Source organism: Nerophis lumbriciformis, linkage group LG02, assembly GCF_033978685.3.
Source record: "Nerophis lumbriciformis linkage group LG02, RoL_Nlum_v2.1, whole genome shotgun sequence".
In the NCBI taxonomy this organism is placed as follows: Eukaryota; Metazoa; Chordata; class Actinopteri; order Syngnathiformes; family Syngnathidae; genus Nerophis; species Nerophis lumbriciformis.
In genome coordinates, this window is record NC_084549.2 from 19,206,140 (window position 1) to 19,227,500 (window position 21,361).

Below are 21,361 nucleotides of genomic sequence, written 5' to 3' on the forward strand. Positions count from 1 at the left end.
CTAGTTACTGCCGTTGTGTCCTTGGGCAAGACACTTTACCCACCTGCTTCCAGTGCCACCCACGCTGGTTTAAATGTAACTTAAATATTGGGTTTTACTACGTAAAAGTGCTTTGAGTCACTAGAGAAAAGCGCTATATAAATATAATTCACTTCACTTCACATCATAACTCTATTCATTGAGCATGTTTGTGACCAAAAACGGCCATAAACAGACCGCAAAGTTTAATCCATTTTCTACCGCTTGTCCCTTTTGGGGTCGCGGGGGGTGCTGGAGTCTATCTTAGCTGCATTCGGGCCGCCTCATCACAGAGCCAACACAGATAGACAGACAACATTCACACACTAGGGCCAATTTAGTTTAATATGCAAAATGGTGTTGATCTGGGGCTGCACGAATGCTGCCTACACTGACAACCTGCGGTTCATCGAGGGAATTATGAATTACAACATGTACTGTGACATTTTTAGGTAGACCATGATCTCCTGAATTCAATCGGCCAACGTGCCCACGTCTGCCTACGCCATGTTAGCGCCAACCCAGCAGGCACAAGACATTGATACAACATTGATTATACATACATGTCCTTTAAAACTGACTTTAAAACAACCTTGCGAAATATTTGTATTTCTAAATCGAGACAACGTTAGTGTCCAATGTTAGATCCACGTTGTTGGTTGGGAAATGACCGAATTTCAATGGTCAAATCAACATCAGTGTCACGGCCAGGGCGCATTCCAATGCGCACTCATCTGTGCGCTCTGCTGATTGCGCCTCCAAGAGCGCACCTGCGCATGCCACTTCGGCAGCGGCTGCGCCGGTAAATGGTAAATGTGTTATACTTGTATAGCGCTTTTCTACCTTCAAGGTACTCAAAGCACTTTGACACTATTTCCACATTCACCCATTCACACACACATTTACACACTGATGGCGGCTAACCACGACCCATCAGGAGCAAGGGTGAAGTGTCTTACTCAAAGACACAACAGACGTGACAAGGTTGGTAGAAGGTGGGGATTGAACCAGGAACCCTCAGGTTGCTGGCACGGCCACTCTCCCAACCGCGCCACGCCACCGGTGCACAGCTGCAATCAGCACACCTGAAGCTGATCATCAGGCCTGCCTTCATAAGCCTGCACAACCTGCTATGCCGCGCCAGAACGTAGTCATCTGTTCCCGTACAGTAAGCCGACTAATGAAGCTCTATGCATTCTCTCTCTGTGTTTCTCCACCGTCGTGTTCGATTGGTCTGGTGTCTTCCTTGTCCTCCTCCCTGCAGTCTGCCTATATTCCACGTTTTGAGCTGTGTGTCTCGTTTTCCTGCGTTCCCTCTGTTTCCTTGGCTGCCTCTTGGATCTCGACCTCCCGCTATAGCCCCTGACTTCCTGCCTGCTCACGGATCTACGAGCCCGCTCTGCCCCTGTTGGACTTCCGCCTCTCAACACTCAGCAATTAATCCCCACACATAGTCACACACCATACACTCTTGGATTTTGTCACAGTCCATTCCCTTGTTATTTTATGTTATTTGTTATTTACATATAGTTCATATATATAAATAAATAGAGCTTAATACTACGCCCCTGTTGTCTATGCCGTCTCCTCCTCCTGTACACAACAGTCAGAAAGTATGTTTCAACGTTATATTTGTGTTGGAAAATATTGGTTGGAAAATGACCAAAATTCAATGGTCGAATCAACGTCAGAACCCAACATTGATTAAACGTTGTCAAAATAGCATGTTGTTCAATGTCAGGACTTAAGTCAACAAGTTCTCAACGGTGTTTCGGGAAGTGATACCCATACTTGCCAACCTTGACACCTCTGAATTTGGGAGATGGGGGGGGGGGGGGGGTTGAGGTGGGCGGGGTTGGGGGGTGGGGGGGTCATTAGGGTAGGGGGTAGCGGGGGTGTATATTGTAGCGTCCCGGAAGAGTTAGTGCTGCAAGGGATTCTGTGTATTTGTTCTGTTGTGTATATGTTGTGTTACGGTGCGGATGTTCTCCCAAAATGTGTTTGTCATTCTTGTTTGGTGTGGGATCACAGTGTGGCGCATATTTGTAACAGTGTTAAAAGTTGAACGGCCACCCTCAGTGTGACCTGTATGGCTGTTGACCAAGTATGCATTGCATACACTTATGTGTGTGAAAAGCCGTAGATATTAAGGCACGCCCCCAATATTGTTGTCTGGGTGGAAATCGGGAGAATTCGGTAGAATGGTTGCCCCGGGAGATTTTCGGGAGGGGCACTGAAATTCGAGAGGGTTGGCAAGTATGGTGATACCATCCATTTTCTACCGCTTGTCCCTTTTGGGGGTCGCGGGGGGTGCTGGAGCCTATTTACCATTTAATGTAAAGGGTGACATTTTGATATAAGTGAAGGGAGTGCACAACAATGATCTCACCTAGTTACAGTAGCAAACACACACAAATTCAACTCAAAAGTAAAAATAAGTCTAAACTGAACATGTCCAACATGTCAACAATGTCAAAGTGGAAGAAACGGTATTTCGAAAATAGTCACCCCAAAAGTGAAATGGACACAAATGTCTATCGTATAGTTGAATCCATATTAACATAATAGGCTAGTTAAAACTAAATGTAGTTTTAATTATATGCAATGCATCGAGAACACGCTGCTTACGTAACTTTACTACTTCAAAGTGCTCCTCGCGCAGTTCCCGCTTTTTTTTTTTACGCTACGTTGCCTAGCAACCACCTTGAAACAACCAAGAGAGTTGACAGGCGCCTGAACGGGCAAACTTACACATTCAGTTTGTTTTTTGTTTGGAAAAGTAACCAAAACACGTCAGCGGCGAATGGAGCGAGAGTTAGACGAGGAAGAGCTGCAGGATTTCTACGCATGGATCGATAAAATCCCTCTCTCGAGGCCCAAAAGAAACATCACCAATGACTTCAGCGACGGAGGTACCGAAGCTAATGCTAAAGCTAAGCTAGTAGATCAAACACGCCGCATCATTAAGTACACCTGCGCTAAATGACATCCAATTTAAGAACTGTTTCAGAACTTCTCCCTTTACGGTGCTATTTTTTTTTTTTGACTGGAACTATCCGAGAAATATTTATGTTGTTGTAGGTGCTCGCATATATTGATTTATTTGTCTTGTCTGTTTCCAGTAATGGCAGCTGAAGTTGTGAAGCATTTCTTCCCAAAGCTTATTGACTTGCACAACTACACTCCTGCCAGCTCAACACAACAAAAGCTCAGCAACTGGAGCCTTCTCAACAGGCAAGAAAACGATCCATCTATCCTAGCTGACACACTGAGATGTTCCTAATATTTTGACTTTTTTGTGTGGCTATTTTTAAGTAACCAAAATGACAGAGAGGAATTCTATTTGCTATTTTTTATATTGCGGTGTGTGGTTTGCTGTCATTTAATGTATGATGCGCTTCAGTAGCCACGCTGCATTATACAAGCACAATGACGATACCAGGAATTACCCAGTAGGGACTAGTGTTGTCCCGATACCAACATTTTGCTACCTGTACCGGTACCAAAAAGTATTTCGATTATTTTCGGTACTTTTCTTAATAAAGGGGACCACAAAAAATTGCATTATTGGCTTTATTTTAACAAAAAATCTTACGATACATTAGGGCAGTGTTTTTCAACCACCTGCCATGAGATATAGTCTGGTGTGCCGTGGGAGATGATCTAATTTCACCTATTTGGGTTAAAAATATTTTTTGCAAACCAGTAATTATAGTCTGCAAATTATGTGTTGTTGTTGAGTGTCTGTGCTGTCTCGAGCTCGGCAGAGTAACCGTGTAATACTCTTCCATATCAGTAGGTGGCAGCCGGTAGTTAATTGCTTTGTAGATGTCGGAAACAGCGGGAGGCAGCGTGCAGGTATAAAGGTATCTAATGCTTAAACCAAAGATAAACAAAACTTGAGTGCCCCTAGGCTATGCAGAACGAAACTAAAACTGAACTGGCTACAAAGTAAACAAAAACAGAATGCTGGACAACAGCAAAGACTTACTGTGGAGCAAAGACAGCTACCACAATGTACATCTGAACATGACATGACAATCAACAATGTCCCCACAAAAAAGGATATAAACAACTGAAATATTCTTGATTGCTAAAACAAAGTAGATGCGGGATATATCGCTCAAAGCAAGACTTGAAACTGCTATAGGAAAATACCAAAAAAAGAGAAAAAATCACCAAAATAGCAGCGCAAGACAAGAACTAAAACACTACACACAGGAAAACAGCAAAAAACTCAAAATAAATTACGGCGTGATGTGACAGTACACCTACTTTGAGACAAGAGCTATAGTGACGCATAGTTGGTTATGGTTTAAAGTTATATCCAACAATTGCGACAACGACTTTTTACTGTCAACTGAGTTTAGTTTTTGAATGATTTCTGCTGGTGGTGTGCCTGCGGATTTTTTCAACGCAAAAAATGTGCCTTGGCTCAAAAAAGGTTGAAAAACACTGCATTAGGGCAGGGCGATATATCGATTTTGTAAAATATATCAATATATTTTTAAACAAGATATGAATTAAGAAAATATCGTAGTATCGACATAATTTATTTCACGTTAAAATTACCAAACGCCGCTTATTTGTTGTGTTCCTTGTTCTCCCCCCCTCCCCTTCCTCCTTCCAAGACGTGCTTGCACGTATAACAACATCCATGATTGGTTGGTTGTTTACTATGATGAGTCACGATTGGTTAGGGACAGGCCAATCAGAGGCAAGATAGGGCGGGTCATCAAACCAGGAAGGAAAATCACAAAGTGCCTGCCTGCAAATGTATTTTTTTTTATCTCAGTTTGATACATTTTGTATTAATTGCACAGCTATGTTATTTTACGTAGAAATAATATTTTTCTATTTTATTTATGTTATGTAATTCTGTACTACTAAAACAGTTTATTTTCTGTGCCGTTAATACCCATCTTGACTAACTGGGTTAATAAAAGTGCCACTGACTGTTTACAGTACAGTTGTCATTCCCTTCAATTTTACTGACTTTCGCTCAAAAATGAATATCTTTATGTATACTTTCACCGAAAAATATATCGAGATATATATCGAATATCGAGTTTAAGTAAAAAATATATCGAGATATACTTTTTCGTCCGTATTGCCCAGCCCTACGATACATTAAACATCTGTTTCTTATTGCAAGTTTGTCCTTAAATAAAATAGTGAAAATACAAGACAACTTGTCTTTTAGTAGTAAGCAAACAAAGGCTCCTAACTTAGCTGCTGACATACGTATGTAGTAACATATTGTGTCATTTATCATTCTATTATTTTGTCAAAATTATTAAGGACAAGTGGTAGAAAATGAATTATTAATCTACTTGTTCATTTACTGTTAATATCTGCTTTCTATCTCTTTCAACATGTTCTATCTAGACTTCTGTTAAAATGTAATAGTCTCTTATTCTCCTGTTGTTTGGATGCTTTTCATTAGTTTTGGATGATACCACAAATTTGGGTATCAGTCCGATAACAAGTCGTTACAGGATCATACATTGGTCATAATTTAAGTCCTCGTGTGTCCAGGGACGTATTTTCTGAGTTTATAAACATAATATACATTTAAAAAAAACGAAAAGATTTTGTGATGCTAAAAAATATCGATGTAATCATAGTAGTGTAAACTACAGACACTCCTGTACTTGGTATCATTACAGTGGATGTCAGGTGTAGATCCACCAATGGCGTTTGTTTACATTGTGACGCCGGTGAGCTAGGGTGTGTAGTGAAGCATGTTTAGCTATTCCTCGTCCTGCAGGGATGATACTTGTAAGAAACTTACTTTATTTGTCGCCATGGAAGCGAGGGTTATCAGAATCAGAAGTAGCTACAACACTGCCGACTGCGGCTATACGTTAGCCGCTAGCTAGCTAGCCATGTCTTAAAGCACCTCTCCCTGAGGGCGTTTCAGTCTTATAGCTTCACCTTTATCGTTAGTTTTTAAGCCAAAATGCGTCCATGCTCCCTTTTCTGTCTACACACTGTATGCTTGTAAGTACTACGTGATTGTGCGCTAGCGAACATGCTGGTCTGCTCGTAAAACCAGCAATGACACGACGTGACGATGACAGGGGTGTGGGGGACCGGCCTTTAGAGGCGGTATAGTACCAAATATGATTCATTAGTATTGCGGTACTATACTAACGTACAGCCCTAGTTGGGATGTGAGTGTTACTCACTATTGATTTGATTTGATTTCGATTCTTGGGGTGACTATTCAATTCAGAATCGATTCTCGCAATGTATTTTGTGTATAAATTATTATATTTTCAAAACGGGTAGAAAAGATCCTATCGGCTGCTATGTAAACGTGCAGCGAGTAAACACAGAGATGGCCTAAAAAACATATTTTCTAGAATCGATTCTTAAACATGTTAAATCAATTTCGAATTGTAATAAATTAGAATCTCGATTTGATTTTTCCCAGCACCCACAATAGTGAACACACTCCTCAAATTTTTGCAAAGCATTTGACTATAATTTCTCAAGAGCCAATCCTATACAAATGAACCTTAAATATATTTCAAAATAGTCAGTGTACAGCTGACTATTTACCGAAAATGAAATGCTGCATATTCAATTCCATTTTAATCCTATTTTGTCTCTGGTTGGTTTTTTGGTTGGTTTTTTTCACAGTGACCCAGAATACATTTTTGTAGCTTATAGATGGCGATAATGTGACTTAAGTTTGTCTAGTGCTCTCCTACCCACTACTCCCAGCGGACATTTCAACATATTCAGCGGACGGAACTTAGCTAAACTCTCTGCATTGGCTGTGAGAACCAGCCCAAACACTGTCTTGGATCACTTACATGGCAAACAGCCACTTGGGATCCCTGTGGTGTTTATCAAAATGCAACATCAATTAAAAACGCCGTCCATCTGCTGCTCATAATTGGAACCAGCTGTGTATGTGTGTGTGTGTGTTTGCGTACACAGGAAGGTGTTTTCCAAGTTGAACTTCCACGTGCCTGAGAAGTCAGTGAAGAAGATTGCACTAAGAACGGCGGGAGTGATCGAGAGCGTGCTGACCGCCCTACGTGAGAAGATAGACCAGAAGCTAGAGTACAACTCACAGAACGTACTAGTATGTAACCTATATCAGTGGTCCCAAAACCCCGGGTTGCAAAGAAATCTTTTTTTTAATTTTTTTGTCTTCCGAGTATCTTATTTTGAAAGACGCCCCACTTCCGCCCATCACACTATTGCACTTGATTGAGCCTCCTTCAACACAGTGTGCAGTTACACTGGTAAAATGAGTCAAAAACAAACATCAGGAGTGAAAGAAAACGAGTGAATACAGGAAGTAGTGACCGAAAATAAACCCCCTATTTTTTCCCCCCCCGAAAACTCGATTTTCGATTACGATTTCGATGTTGAGGGAAAAACTACAAAAAAACAACAAAGGAGTGTGATTTGCTTACAGCAAATAAAAAGGCACATTGTACACTTATTTGAAGACAACCCTTTGTGACTACTGTCTTTCTGCATTATCTGTATCAACATTTCAGCTTTTTATCATCACATTATACCTTTTTGCTTAATTTTTCCATTTTTGATGGGCTTTTCGTTTGTTTTATTTCCACAAAGTGTGACGCCATATTTTGAACGCCACTGTTTTTACATATTTGTAAATTACATAGGTTTTGCCAAATGAAAGAAGTTTCTCTAAGCTGTGTCTTCAAGTTCTCAGCACTTACGGAAGTGACAAAGGTTGAGTTGCTACTAGGGATTTTTCAGTGTCTTGGTACTTGTAGAGTAACTACATTACCCAGAAGTCTTAGCACAGTCTTTCTCAATTAGTGGGTCAGGGTCACATGGGTGCGTAATGACTATGACACAATCGATATTCATCAATTTTGTCTATACGCTAGTATTCATGTTAGAACGATTCCCAGTCTTGGTGGCAGCAGTGCTCAAGCTAATAAACAGGCTTTGTATTCTACCCAGTCAAAGTACAAAGTAGTAAGTACCCAGGAACACATGTGTGAACAGCTAACAGGCAGAGAAATGGAGAAGATTGTGACAGGAATAAAAAGAAAAAAGTGGGAGTCGTCAGCAGCAAGGGAAACAAGTTAAGATAACCAGAATAAAATAGCCCGGTTGTACGACAAAGCATATATACAGTCGTGATTAAAAGTTGACATAGACTTGTAAAGAACATAATGTCATGGCTGTCTTGAGTTTCCAATAATTTCTACAACTCTTATTTTTTGTGAGAATGATTGGAGCACATACTTGTTGGTCACAAAAAACATTCATGAAGTTTGGTTATTTTATGAATTTATTATGGGTCTACTGAAAATGTGACCATATCTGCTGGGTCAAAAGTATACATACAGCAATGTTAATATTTGGTTACATGTCCCTTGGCAAGTTTCACTGCAATAAGGCGCTTTTGGTAGCCGTCCACAAGCTTCTGGTTAAATTTTTTACCACTCCTCTTTACAAAATTGGTGCGGTTCAGCTAAATTTGTTGGTTTTCTGACCTGGACTTGTTTCTTCAGCATTGTCCACACGTTTAAGTCAGGACTTTGGGAAGGCTATTCTAAAACCTTGATTCGAGCCTGATTTAGCCATTCCTTTTCAACTTTTTGGGGTCATTGCCCTGTTGGAACACCCAACTGCGCCCAAGACCCAACCTCCAAGCTGATGATTTTAGGTTGTCCTGAAGAATTTGGAGGTAATCCTCCTTTTTCATTGTCCCATTTAAAGCACCAGTTCCATTCGCAGCAAAACAGGCACAGAGCATAATACTACCACCACCATACTTGACGGTAGGTGTGGTGTTCCTGGGATTAAAGGCCTTGCATTTTCTCCTCCAAACATATAGCTGGGTATTGTGGCCAAACAGCTCAATTTTGGTTTCATCTGACCACTTTCCTCCAGAAGATCTTATCTTTGTCCATGTGATGTCAGATGAAACAAAAATTTAGCTGTTTGGCCACAATACCTAGCAATATGTTTGGAGAAGAAAAGGTGAGGCCTTTAATCCCAGGAACACCACAATAAATTCATAAAAGAACCAAACTTAATGAATTTTTTTTGTGACCATCAAGTATGTGTTCCAATCACTCTATTACAAAAAAATAGAGTTGTAGAAATGATTGGAAACTCAAGACAGCCATGACATTATGTTCTTTACAAGTGTATGTAAACTTTTGATCGCAACTGAGGAAAGTCAGTGTGTTTTATTCCATTCTACTGCCCTTTGCTACATATTATCTCTGTGAGATGGATTTTTCTACTGTTGCCGCAAAATACAAAATAGAGATCCCATCTTAACATAAAGCAAAAGTTGAGAGTAGCAATATCAAGTTTGAAGCCCAGTTTTTAAAGGATGTGCAGTGCAACAGTTCATATAAAACAACTGCGGTGAAATAAGTTTGAAAGAATTAGTAAATGTTAATTATGTTTGATCTAATATTTCAAACTGATGGACAGTAGTTGACCGTTTGAAATGTTTTAGGATTCAAGGCTTTGTTTGTCTTCTGAATGGACTTTATGTTCAGGAAAATTTAATGCAAATATGCTCTTTCATATCTTCTGATAACCTGCAATATTATTGCACACCTTGCACAAAACAAACAAGTACAAAAAGCATAGCTCTTTTTGAAAATGAATATGCTCATAAAGTTGTTTACAGTTCTCAAACATTTTAAATAATGCTGTCGTTTATAAAAAATGCACAACCAGTGAATCATTTTAATTTTTTTCTGTGTATTGATAATCATACAGACTGAGCAGTCTTGTTTAAATGTTACAGATTGATCCTAAAAATTTAACATGAAAATTGGTTGAAGTTGTTATATCTGCTCATTTCATTCATCTACTTTGTTAGTAAGGTAATTGTATATAGAATGTAACTCACACAGTGCATGCGTTGTACGCATTAATAAATAAATATTATCAACTTTTTCAATATTAATAGTACGAGCGGAGATACGAGTGAGTATGGGTATCCTGTAGAGTTGTAAATAAATAGTTCCTGTGTTGCTAAAAGCTGCTGTACCTACGCCATCGTATCGTAGAAACTAACAAACATCACAATCTGCACACTTTGCACATGGTCGCATGCACGCTCTCTGGGCTTATGGAGGCCGACCTCCGCTCATATGGCGAATAGTGCGCCTTTCATCACCGCTTGTATTTAATTAGCGAATAAATGCACGATGCACGACACACTCCTCTCTTTCACTTTTAAATTACACATCTCCTTGCTATATAAAGTGGACACATTTGCACCACAAAGCCCTTCTGCTGCTTCTTATCCTCTGGAATAGTAGGTGCGTGTGAGGTGTGTTGAGAAGCGTATAAACGATGCATCTGCTGCAGTTCCATTATAATCTGTTCATGAGCAAGAAGAGCTAAATACGCAATTATGAGTTTATTTGTGGCCTCAAATAAAGGAATCAAAATGTGCAGATGAATCAGTGGGAAACACTGATGTGTATGAGGAGCGCATATGTCTATATAGACTGGAGCGGGATCTCACAGGAAGGAGGAGCCTACGGTATCTTGGAGACGCAAGGCATAATAGAGAAGAAAATTGATATAACATACAATTTGAACAATCAGATTTTGTTTCAAAATTGATTAATCGTGCAGCTCTAATTGACATGTTTCACATTTTAACTAGGATTAAGGAAGTGATTCACCCACCCAGATGGTGAGCAATCAGGTGTCTCAGCTTTCAAAAGACTTTGACTGTTACTTCCCAACCACAAAAGACCCTCAGACAGGGAAGGAATGGATTCGCAACCCATTTGTGAACAAAGCAGGTGACTCAACTTCAACCATGTAAGAAGACCAGCTATTCAATGTGGACAATGAAGGAGGCCTTAAAATGATGTTTGAGAATACATCTACTTTATAGGGCAGAATATCCTGAAATCATCACAAAAGCACTGACAGCTCTTTTTCTTTTGCCACATCTTAACTTTGTGGGTTTGCGACAGCAACTAAAAAACAACAGAGTAGACTGGACATAAGAAACACACTTTGATTGTCTCCCACCACCCTCAGATTGAGCCTTCTGGTTGCAGGTAAGGATAGGGATTCCACTGATTCATCATTAGGTGAGTTCATGTGTAATAATACTGTAGTAATTGGTGTGAAATGTTACAGCATTTCCCCGTTTATTCATATTACAGTATTAACGTCACCAACCCCCACTAGGCCACCAAATGTCTGCAGGAACGCAAGTCGGTTCTTGGGCTCAAAAGGGTTGGGGACCACTGACCGATACGACAGAACATTTAACTACAGTAATACATGTTCAAATTGTGTTCTTTTAAATTTAGGATTTGGAATACTATGACACCAGCAACGCAGAGAGCAGTCACACAGGTAACATCTTCTCACTCACTTTGTGTTACTCCAATTGGAACAATATTGTTGGAAAGCGTGTTTTTCCTTTTGAAAGCCCCGTAATTAATGTTTAACAATTTTGCAAAAGTCTCAGAGGTCCCGCAATAGTGTAATGGAAGTGTGTTGGCCAAACTCTTACTTTGATACTGGAATTTACATTTGCTTTTTGTAAGCCGTACTGTTTTGCTTGTATAGCTTTTGACACTAATGAGGTGTTTGTCCAAGAAGCGCTGTCATCTACTTTTTACATATACAGTACACTGTAACTCTGCACTAATATAACTTACTTTACTAATTATTATTATTTTTAATGTTATTACTTATGCAATATATTTTAAATAAATTGAGAACACGAAGTGAACAAAAGTGTTAGCAAGTGCTATGTAAAGGAAAAGGAGTAGGATTAAATAAGCTCTGATTCTTCCTACTCATTTTCGAACATGTTGGATAGAGAAACTGGAAATTGTGATGTATCATGTTGTATGCATGCATGTTCGAAATAAACTCAAACCATATATCAGTGTTTCTTAACCATAGGGCCCATTTTTGGGCCGTGAGTGCCCCCAGAGGGCCGCCAAAAAATATCTGCTTCAAAGCGGTGGTCTGTATGGGTAATACACTTTTCCACCACTTGTGGCAGTAATGACAATATCAAACAAACAGAAGAAGTCTGACACTAAAGTCATAGAGATGTTTCTTAAGTGCAAAAATTAAGACTAAAGTGGTAAAGCTGTATTTTCATTTGCACTTTAATTTTATTGGCAGTCTATTTAAGAAACATATATTGTATTATTATTTAGATTAGAATGTATTTTAGCACTGCGTAATTATATGTACATTTATTTTTCATCAGTTTTTAAGAGTCCCTTCTCTTGTAGTATATTTGATTAGCATTTTTTTTTGTAATTAATCTGACCTAGGCCTTGATAATAACCTTTGAGAGTAACACATGCTTTAATATCATTTGACAATGTTTATCCTGTTAAACTATAAGTAGGTTAGATATAATTATTGAATATGATTATAATCAATCAATTTCCTTTATTTAACCAGGTAAAGACTCCATCCATCCATCCATTTTCTACCGCTTATTCCCTTCGGAATTGAGATTAAAATCTCTTTTTCAAGAGCGATCTGACAAAGAGGGCGGCACAAACAAAGTTACAATAATAATTACAACAAGACAATACAACAGAACAACAGCAGTCATACCACAACATGTCAAAAATAATTTAAAACGATTAATAATAGTAATAGTAATAATAGAAATAAATGAGTAATAATTCAATTTACAAGCAAGTACATCGCCCAAGAGAACTGGTTTCTCGATCTTTTAAAATGGACTTAAACTCCTCTAAAGTGATCAATTCTGGTTGCCTAATCAAGAGTAAGATTACTAATTCAGTGTTAATATTTGAGTGGGCCCTGCCCCCCCCCCCCCCCCCCCCCCACCTCCCTCTGTATTTGAAAAATTGGGCCTGAGGTCCAAAAGGTTAAGAACCCCTGCCATTTATTACATACCACAACATAACATTAACGCATAGGTGAGGGATGTTGGCTAAAATGACGGCCTTTATTTAAAGATGTGTAGCGAAGCCTATCTTTTTTTAATGTTTTTTATGTGTGTAAAGCTGTCCTCCGTGAAGTGGTGGGCATATACACGGGAAGGAGACTTTTGAAGTAGTTTTCGTTCGTGAAGGTAATGACTACAAGCATTAGTATCTTTGTAAAATCAGAAGAGTCTTGTGTCACCTCTGCAGTATTGTCCTTTGACCCCAAGCGTACTGTCCTGTCAGTGCATGTGTTGCTATTAAGACAATGGTGACCACACCTGATTAGCAAATGTCACAACCTCTCGGGAGTCAGTCACTAACTTCTCTTCCGCTTCTCACACCTCATCCGTTCTTCCAAAAAAATAAAAAACTTGTGTGCTGACCTTAGATCAGTCTCTTCCCTCTCTTTCCTCCCCCGCCCTGCACACTATCACAAACAGAGCACCGAGTGCAGGTCTTCCTATCAGCAGATGGCCTTATCACAGACCTAAGAGCCGCACGGCAGAACATCAAGGCCTTCCCTATCCTTGTTCTGCTACTTCTCAACCCCACCACTTCTAAAAGTGTTCAACAAAAGCAAACTTTTCATATCACATGAAGTAGACATGATTGTTTTAGGGGTACATGTCATGGTTTTCTTCATTTTTCTTCAGATCTTGGTGAGTCTGAGGTGAGGTATCTGTCTCAGATGGCATCTGACGGGCTGAACAAGGATGATAAGTTGAAATTGGAAAAAAGGTAACGTCATAATATAGCCTCACACACTATAACCTGCAATGTAAATAATTGTTGTCTGTATTTGATGGCGCAGCAGAATACAAAACATAGCCCAGTTTTACTCCAACTTGGACCCGCCTCTGCGGAAAATTCTGAAAGAAAAAGAGCATGCGGCCATGGCTTTGCAGGAGACAGTCGAGGTATGCACACTCCTCAATCTGGAAAATGCATCGCTTGGCTTGTCTTTCTATTTTATTCTCTGCTGGGGAAAAAATAGGTCATATAGACATTTTGCAGGTGTGTGTGCATAAATGGCACAAGCTGTGTCAGCAGTGGTTGGTGAGTCAGTTTCACCCCAACGGATGTAATGCTCAATGTGTGACAACATCTGCATGCGCGACCAGAGGCTACACAAGGACACAAATGTGCAACACTTCCTTAATTTTTCAACACCCATTGCTCACTTTTAGTCAGACCCTACCCTTATCGTGTGTGTGTGTGTGTTCTGGCAATGCTTACTTAATGGGGACATCGCTCTGTTTAGGGGACCTCTGACAGTAAGGGGACAAAAAAACAGGTCCCCTAAAGGGAAACCTTTTTAAATGATAGTCAGATCCATTCTGAAGATGCCAAAGTGATTTTTAAGCTTTGGCCCATAAAACATGTTTACTGGTTAGTTTGGATCATCCATCCATCCATGTCATATTTAATTAGAACTTTTTTTTTTTTTTTTTTTTTTAAATGGTCCTCAATAGTCACGTTCAAATTTGTGTGAATTATGCAAAATTATTTAAATTTGGTCCCCATGAACCATATTAGCTCTTTTTCCCCAGGGTGCCCAGTAAGAATGATCAGCACATTACTTCATCAATCCAGAGATTTAAAGACGTGTATGAGCTATTTTACCTCATTTTTTATGCCTCCACAACCTGTAGAAAGGGTGGTCCCCACAAGTGATGATCAAAAACTTGGCCCCCATTCCAAATGATAACCGGTGTGTGTGTGTGTGTGTGTGTGTGTGTGTGTGTGTGTGTGTGTGTGTGTGTGTGTGTGTGTGCGTGCGTGTACACACCTGCATGCAGATCCTGCAGATGAAGGTGAGCAAGTTAGAGCGTCTGGTTCAGCTTAAGGACATGCGGATAGAAGATCTGAGGCAGAACCTGGCAAAGTGTAACTGTACGAATGGAAAACAAAATTATTCAAACATGTAGCATGTAAAACTTAGAAATACTTAAAATTAAGTACTAGACTGGGAATTGTTTGCTTTGCTTCAGCTAATCCCTTAAATAAAAAGAAGCAATGTTAATTTACAGTTTGTTAATTTACTTGGATATTTTTTAACCTACGCTCCCATAAGAAACAATAGAATGAGTTATACTTTTAAAGCGCTTTTCTACCTTCAAGTTACTCAAAGTGCTTTGACACTATTTGGCGGGAGCTGCCATGCAAGGCCCCAACCACGACCTATCAGGAGCAATGGTGAAGTATTCTTCGGGGGGGTTTTTTTCCCAATTAAACATATCCAAGCATTTCATAAAGTAAAATACAAGAAAAGGCCACAAGAGAAGTATACCACACTTTTGTTTTGTAAAGTAAATCTGTACAGCGCATATGGGCATCTACATTAACAATATGATTTCAGGACATGACAGATAAAAAAAAAAAAAGGATACATTATTTTATTTGTTTTTTTTAACATGGGACATCCCGTTGGCCAGATTGTTGACACTAGTTTTTTGGGTCCCCCTGGTTTAGAGTATCAAAAGGAGGCCTTTTATGGCTGCTTATGGGTTATTATTTGCCGATTCTTGCTTTTTGTGGCGTCTCGTCGGAAGATGGCGAAAATGTGTCCTTATTGGTTTATAAAACACTGTAAATACATTTAGAAATAAATATGCTTCTTTTTTTGTAAGGGAACGCTTTGAACTATACCAGCAACTTCATGTGATAATGTGGTTGTAAAGTGTGTTATTGTTTTGTTCAAGACACAGTGTATATTGTCACTGCCTGATATCTTCAGGTCATACTTTATTTAACACGACAGCCTCTGTTCTTTGTGGATTTTTATTATTATTTAAACATGTGGGCTTTTGTACCGCTCAAGATGTTTGATTGCCATGTACTCTCAATAAATAGACAAAACGCTTTTATGTTATAAATAACAGCTGGGACTTTTTGTAAAATTGTTGCAAACACAATGCAATGCAGTGTTAGGTTTACTTAACAAGCACTGTCAGTTCCTTCCCCTTTTCATATTGCAACAAGTGATTTATACAGAAATTCATGTTCTGTTGAAGTGTGAGAATTGCTTAAAGGGGAACTGCACTTTAGTTGGAATTCTTATGAGAGATAAGAACACAAATGCCTTTTTTTTTGTTTTGCTTTAAAAAACTTCAAAACCCTCCATCAATGTTTTATATACACACTGCAAGTATACATTTAATGTAGTAACAGACACGTTCATCACAATATAAAATATGTACAATACTGTATTTTGGTCATTTTAAACATTACCAGAACCTTTTTGCCTCAGCGCATTTATTTATGTTTCCATAGCAATGCATTTCCGACTTCTTGCAACAAATGTGTAGATTTCCACCATGGAAGACAAGGCTGATTCAGCATCATTTTTTTAAGTCTAATGTCAAAGTGTTAGGTCATGTTCGTAATGGAAAGAGCTGACACTATTAGCCCCATTTTGGAAATGAGAGCTTGCAAAAATATTGTATAAATAACATTTGCTGTAATTTCTGGGCTGTAGCCCGCATCTACCGTATTTTTCGGAGTATAAGTCGCACTGGAGTATAAGTCGCATTTTTGGGGGAAATTTATTTGATAAAACCCAACACCAAGAATAGACATTTGAAAGGCAATTTAAAATAAATAAAGAATAGTGAACAACAGGCTGAATAAGTGTACGTTATATGAGGCATAAATAACCAACTGAGAACGTGCCTGGTATGTTAACGTAACATATTATGGTAAGAGTCATTCAAATAACTATAACATATAGAACATCCATCCATCCATCCATTTTCTACCGCTTATTCCCTTCGGGGTCGCGGGGGGCGCTGGAGCCTATCTCAGCTACATGCTATACGTTTACCAAACAATCTGTCACTCCTAATCGCTAAATCCCATGAAATCTTATATGTCTAGTCTCTTACGTGAATGAGCTAAATAATATTATTTGATATTTTACGGTAATGTGTTAATAATTTCACACAAGTCGCTCCTGAGTATAAGTCGCACCCCCTGGCCAAACTATGAAAAAAAACTGCGACTTATAGTCCGAAAAATACGGTAATTATCAGCCGCACTCACCTAATTTTTGGACAAATTTAATCTTGTACATATATTAGCCCTGCATGTCTACAAGCTGCAGGTGTAGACATTGAAACATGAACTATTTACAACATTCACACACTAGGGCCAATTTAGTGTTGCCAATCAACCTATCCCCAGTTGCATGTCTTTGGAGGTGGGAGGAAGCAACATGCAAACTCCACACAGAAAGACCCTGAGCCCGGGGATCGGACCCAGGACCTTAGTATTGTGAGGCACATGCACTGACCCCTGTCCACCGTGCTCCCCACCACCACAGTTTTTCATTTAAAAATTGTGGAACACTGACGGCAGATCGTGGTCAAGAGTTGAGTGTCTAGCTCAAAAACACCTCAACACAAGCCAACTAGTAGTCCTCTGGTTTCAAGACGGGTACTCTACCCCAGGGGTGTCAAAGTCAAGACCTGTGGCCCAAATCTGGCCCGCAAATGAATTATCTATGGATGATATTTCATTAGTATTAGAACCGGCTGCCTGCTGCTCTTTTGCACGCACCAATACTCCATCAGTGTTGGCGCCAGGAACTTTCAAAATGGGGTCCCAGGGACCCCATCAAGTCATAAAATATGGGGTCCCACAGTAAACGTTTGGGGTCCCACTTTTTTGTAAGCGTTTTGAAAACAAATGATAAATGTATGCATTATCCTGTTATATCTCACATTCTATATTGTGTTTTGGAAAAAGGTTGTCATAACATTAAAAAAATAATAATACAAAAGAAAACATTTTTTATGCATATGTAAATGTATTCAGTTATAAACATTCATTCACTTTCTTCTTTCCTTCATGGATCTAAACTTTACCGCTGCTGGTATTTTTTTCTATATTTTTATTGTAATATTTTCAGAATGTGTTTGTTCTATTTTTGACCAAAGTAAGACAAAGAAAACAATCTGAAGTTGTTTTTATTCTTTAGTTTTAATGCCATGATTTTAATAGTCCGGCCCGCCTGTGCACAGATTTATCCCTCCATGCGGCCCCTGAGCTAAAATGAGTTTGACACCCCTGCTCTACCCACTGAGCCATGCCGCCCGTCTAACTTAATAACAAAACTATGCAGTTTTACAGAAAACTGCTTATGAATGGGAGGCATTGCATTGAGAGTGGCCGCATACCTCAACTGTAACATGTACCATTACTATTTTTTTTAAACAATACCACAATACTTAATGATACTACTGGCCCTTACAGAAAATCCCGGCCCTTGGACAAATTTACATTTACCATGAATTGATTAATGTGGACCCCGACTTAAACAAGTTGAAAAACTTATTCGGGTGTTACCATTTAGTGGTCAATTGTACGGAATATCTACTGTACTGTGCAATGTACTAATAAAAGTTTCAATCAATCAAAAATACAGTACTTGAGGACCCCTGGTTGAAAGACGCGTAGGGAAAACGGTGTGTAAGTAAGTCAGAACAGACAAAAAAAAACGCAAAGTAATGTTTTTAGTATGAGTGTGAAGCTCCAGCACACAGTGTTGGAATGTAAGACCACCAAAGTGAAGCCGTGACTGACGGTGAATCACACTATCACTCCATCTGTGCTGTTTGGGGTTGAAATGTACACTTGTCAGAATGGAACAACCGCACCCCACAACTGTTCTATGAGGGAGAGATTGTGATGACGGCGAAGGAAGGATAGCGCTGACACGGACTCGACCTTTACTTCCTGAGGGAAAACTGCTCACATTTCCAATCCTCCCATTTCAATAAAACACATTCTACACTAACAATATTAGCAGCGCTCTGATAAAAATGAAGTCAGACTCAAATGATCTGGTTTTTTTTAATTAGTGGCACCACAAGATAGATATATGTATTTAATAAAGTGACCTTGACAGTATTGACTTTTAGGAAGTTGTCCCCTCTTCTAGTGAATTACTCACATGCTTACACATGTTGAGTGCTTCCTGCAGGACCCAATAAACAGCTGACTGGCCTTCTGTAGATGAGGTTTCACAATGGTGTTTACTCATCAGTGCGTGACACGCTGGGATTGTTCATCCTGACATTCGTATTCATCAACACAAACAACTCACATCTTTAATCCATTCTCGTCCTTCAAGAATATGCTTGTTTCTGAAATATGTTTGGCATTAGTTTAACACAGGGGTTCCCAAACTTTTTGACTCGGGTCCGCATTGGGTTAAAAAAAATTGGCCTGGGGCCGGGCTGTATGTATGTATTACTGTATATGTATGTATGTATGTATGTATGTATGTATGTATGTACACATACACACACATATATATATATATATATATATATATATATATATATATATATATATATATATACACACACATATATATATACACATTATATATATATATATATATATATATATATATATATATACACACATATATACACATTATATATATATATGTATATATACGGTATATATATATATATATAATGTATATCTATATATAATGTATATATATATATATTGTATATATACATACATTATATATTTATATATATAATATATGTATATATATATATAATATACACATATATATGTATGTACATCATACATAAACATACATACATGTATATATACATACATATACATATATATATACATACATGTATATATACATACATATACAGTGGGGCAAAAAAGTATGTAGTCAGCCACCAATTGTGCAAGTTCTCCCACTTAAAATGACAGAGGTCTGTAATTTTCATCATAGGTACACTTCAACTGTGAGAGACAGCATTTGAAAAAAAAATCCAGGAATTCACATTGTAGGATTTTTAAAGAATTTATTTGTAAATTATGGTGGAAAATATGTATTTGGTCAATAACAAAAATTCAACTCAATACTTTGTTATTGCCAACAAAGGTTATATTACAGAGGTCAAACGATTACTATAGGTCTTTACCAGGTTTCCACACACAGTAGCTGGTATTTTGGCCCATTCCTCCATGCAGATCTTCTCGAGAGCAGTGATGTTTTGGGGCTGTCGCCGAGCAACACGGACTTTCAACTCCCTCCACAGATTTTCTATGGGGTTGAGGTCTTGAGACTGGCTAGGCCACTCCAGGACTTTCAAATGCTTCTTACGGAGCCACTCCTTCGTTGCCCGGGCGGTGTGTTTGGGATCATTGTCATGCTGGAAGACCCAGCCACGTTTCATCTTCAAAGCTCTCACTGATGGAAGGAGGTTTTGGCTCAAAATCTCACGATACATAGCCCCATTCATTCTTTCCTTAACACGGATCAGTCGGCCTGTCCCCTTAGCAGAAAAACAGCCCCAAAGCATGATGTTTCCACCCCCATGCTTCACAGTAGGTATGGTGTTCTTGGGATGCAACTCAGTATTCTTCTTCCTCCAAACACGACGAGTTGAGTTTATACCAAAAAGTTCTATTTTGGTTTCATCTGACCACATGACATTCTCCCAATCCTCTGCTGTATCATCCATGTGCTCTCTGGCAAACTTCAGAGGGGCCTGGACATGCACTGGCTTAAGCAGGGGGACACGTCTGGCACCGCAGGATTTGATTCCCTGTCGGCGTAGTGTGTTACTGATGGTAACCTTTGTTACCTTGGTCCCAGCTCTCTGCAGGTCATTCACCAGGTCCCCCCGTGTGGTTCTGGGATTTTTGCTCACCGTTCTCATGATCATTTTGAACCCACGGGATGAGATCTTGCGTGGAGCCCCAGATCGAGGGAGATTATCAGTGGTCTTGTATGTCTTCCATTTTCTGATAATTGCTCCCACAGTTGATTTTTTCACACCAAGCTGCTTGCCTATTGTAGATTCACTCTTCACAGTCTGGTGCAGGTCTACAATTCTTTTCCTAGTGTCCTTTGACAGCTCTTTGGTCTTGGCCATAGTGGAGTTTGGAGTCTGACTGTTTGAGGCTGTGGACAGGTGTCTTTTATACAGATAACAAGTTCAAACAGGTGCCATTAATACAGGTAACAAGTGGAGGACAGAAGAGCTTCTTAAAGAAGAAGTTACAGGTCTGTGAGAGCCAGAGATCTTCCTTGTTGGAAGTGACCAAATACTTATTTTCCACCATGATTTACAAATAAATTCTTTAAAATTCCTACAATGTGAATTCCTGGATTTTTTTTCACATTCTGTCTCTCACAGTTGAAGTGTACATATGACGAAAATTACAGACCTCTGTCATCATTCTAAGTGGGAGAACTTGTACAATCGGTGGCTGACTAAATACTTTTTTGCCCCACTGTACATATATATATACATATATATACATACATACATATATATACATACATATATATATATATATATATATACACACACATACATACACATATATATATATAAATATATAGACATACATATATACATACA

The 21,361-nt window shown here is 39.0% G+C and overlaps 1 protein-coding gene across 6 annotated transcripts in view; it reads left to right on the forward strand.

Moving 5' to 3' along the window:
* Nucleotides 1-2,720: 2,720 nt before the first annotated feature.
* The window catches only part of spef1 (sperm flagellar 1), a 32,994-nt gene continuing 14,353 nt past the window's right edge, over nucleotides 2,721-21,361 (forward strand). Inside the window, exons 1-7 of one of the 6 annotated variants that reach the window (XM_061953505.1) lie at nucleotides 2,721-2,930; nucleotides 3,141-3,252; nucleotides 6,970-7,117; nucleotides 11,334-11,379; nucleotides 13,607-13,691; nucleotides 13,765-13,870; nucleotides 14,753-16,137. In XM_061953505.1, coding sequence (XP_061809489.1) covers nucleotides 2,822-2,930; nucleotides 3,141-3,252; nucleotides 6,970-7,117; nucleotides 11,334-11,379; nucleotides 13,607-13,691; nucleotides 13,765-13,870; nucleotides 14,753-14,881 — 735 coding nt within the window. In that variant the 5' untranslated portion in view covers nucleotides 2,721-2,821 and the 3' untranslated portion in view covers nucleotides 14,882-16,137. Of the gene's footprint in view, nucleotides 2,931-3,140; nucleotides 3,253-6,969; nucleotides 7,118-11,333; nucleotides 11,380-13,606; nucleotides 13,692-13,764; nucleotides 13,871-13,967; nucleotides 14,731-14,752; nucleotides 16,138-21,361 lie in introns of those variants that run through there. The other 5 variants (XM_061953579.1, XM_061953274.1, XM_061953353.1 and 2 more) reach the window with 5 other exon arrangements.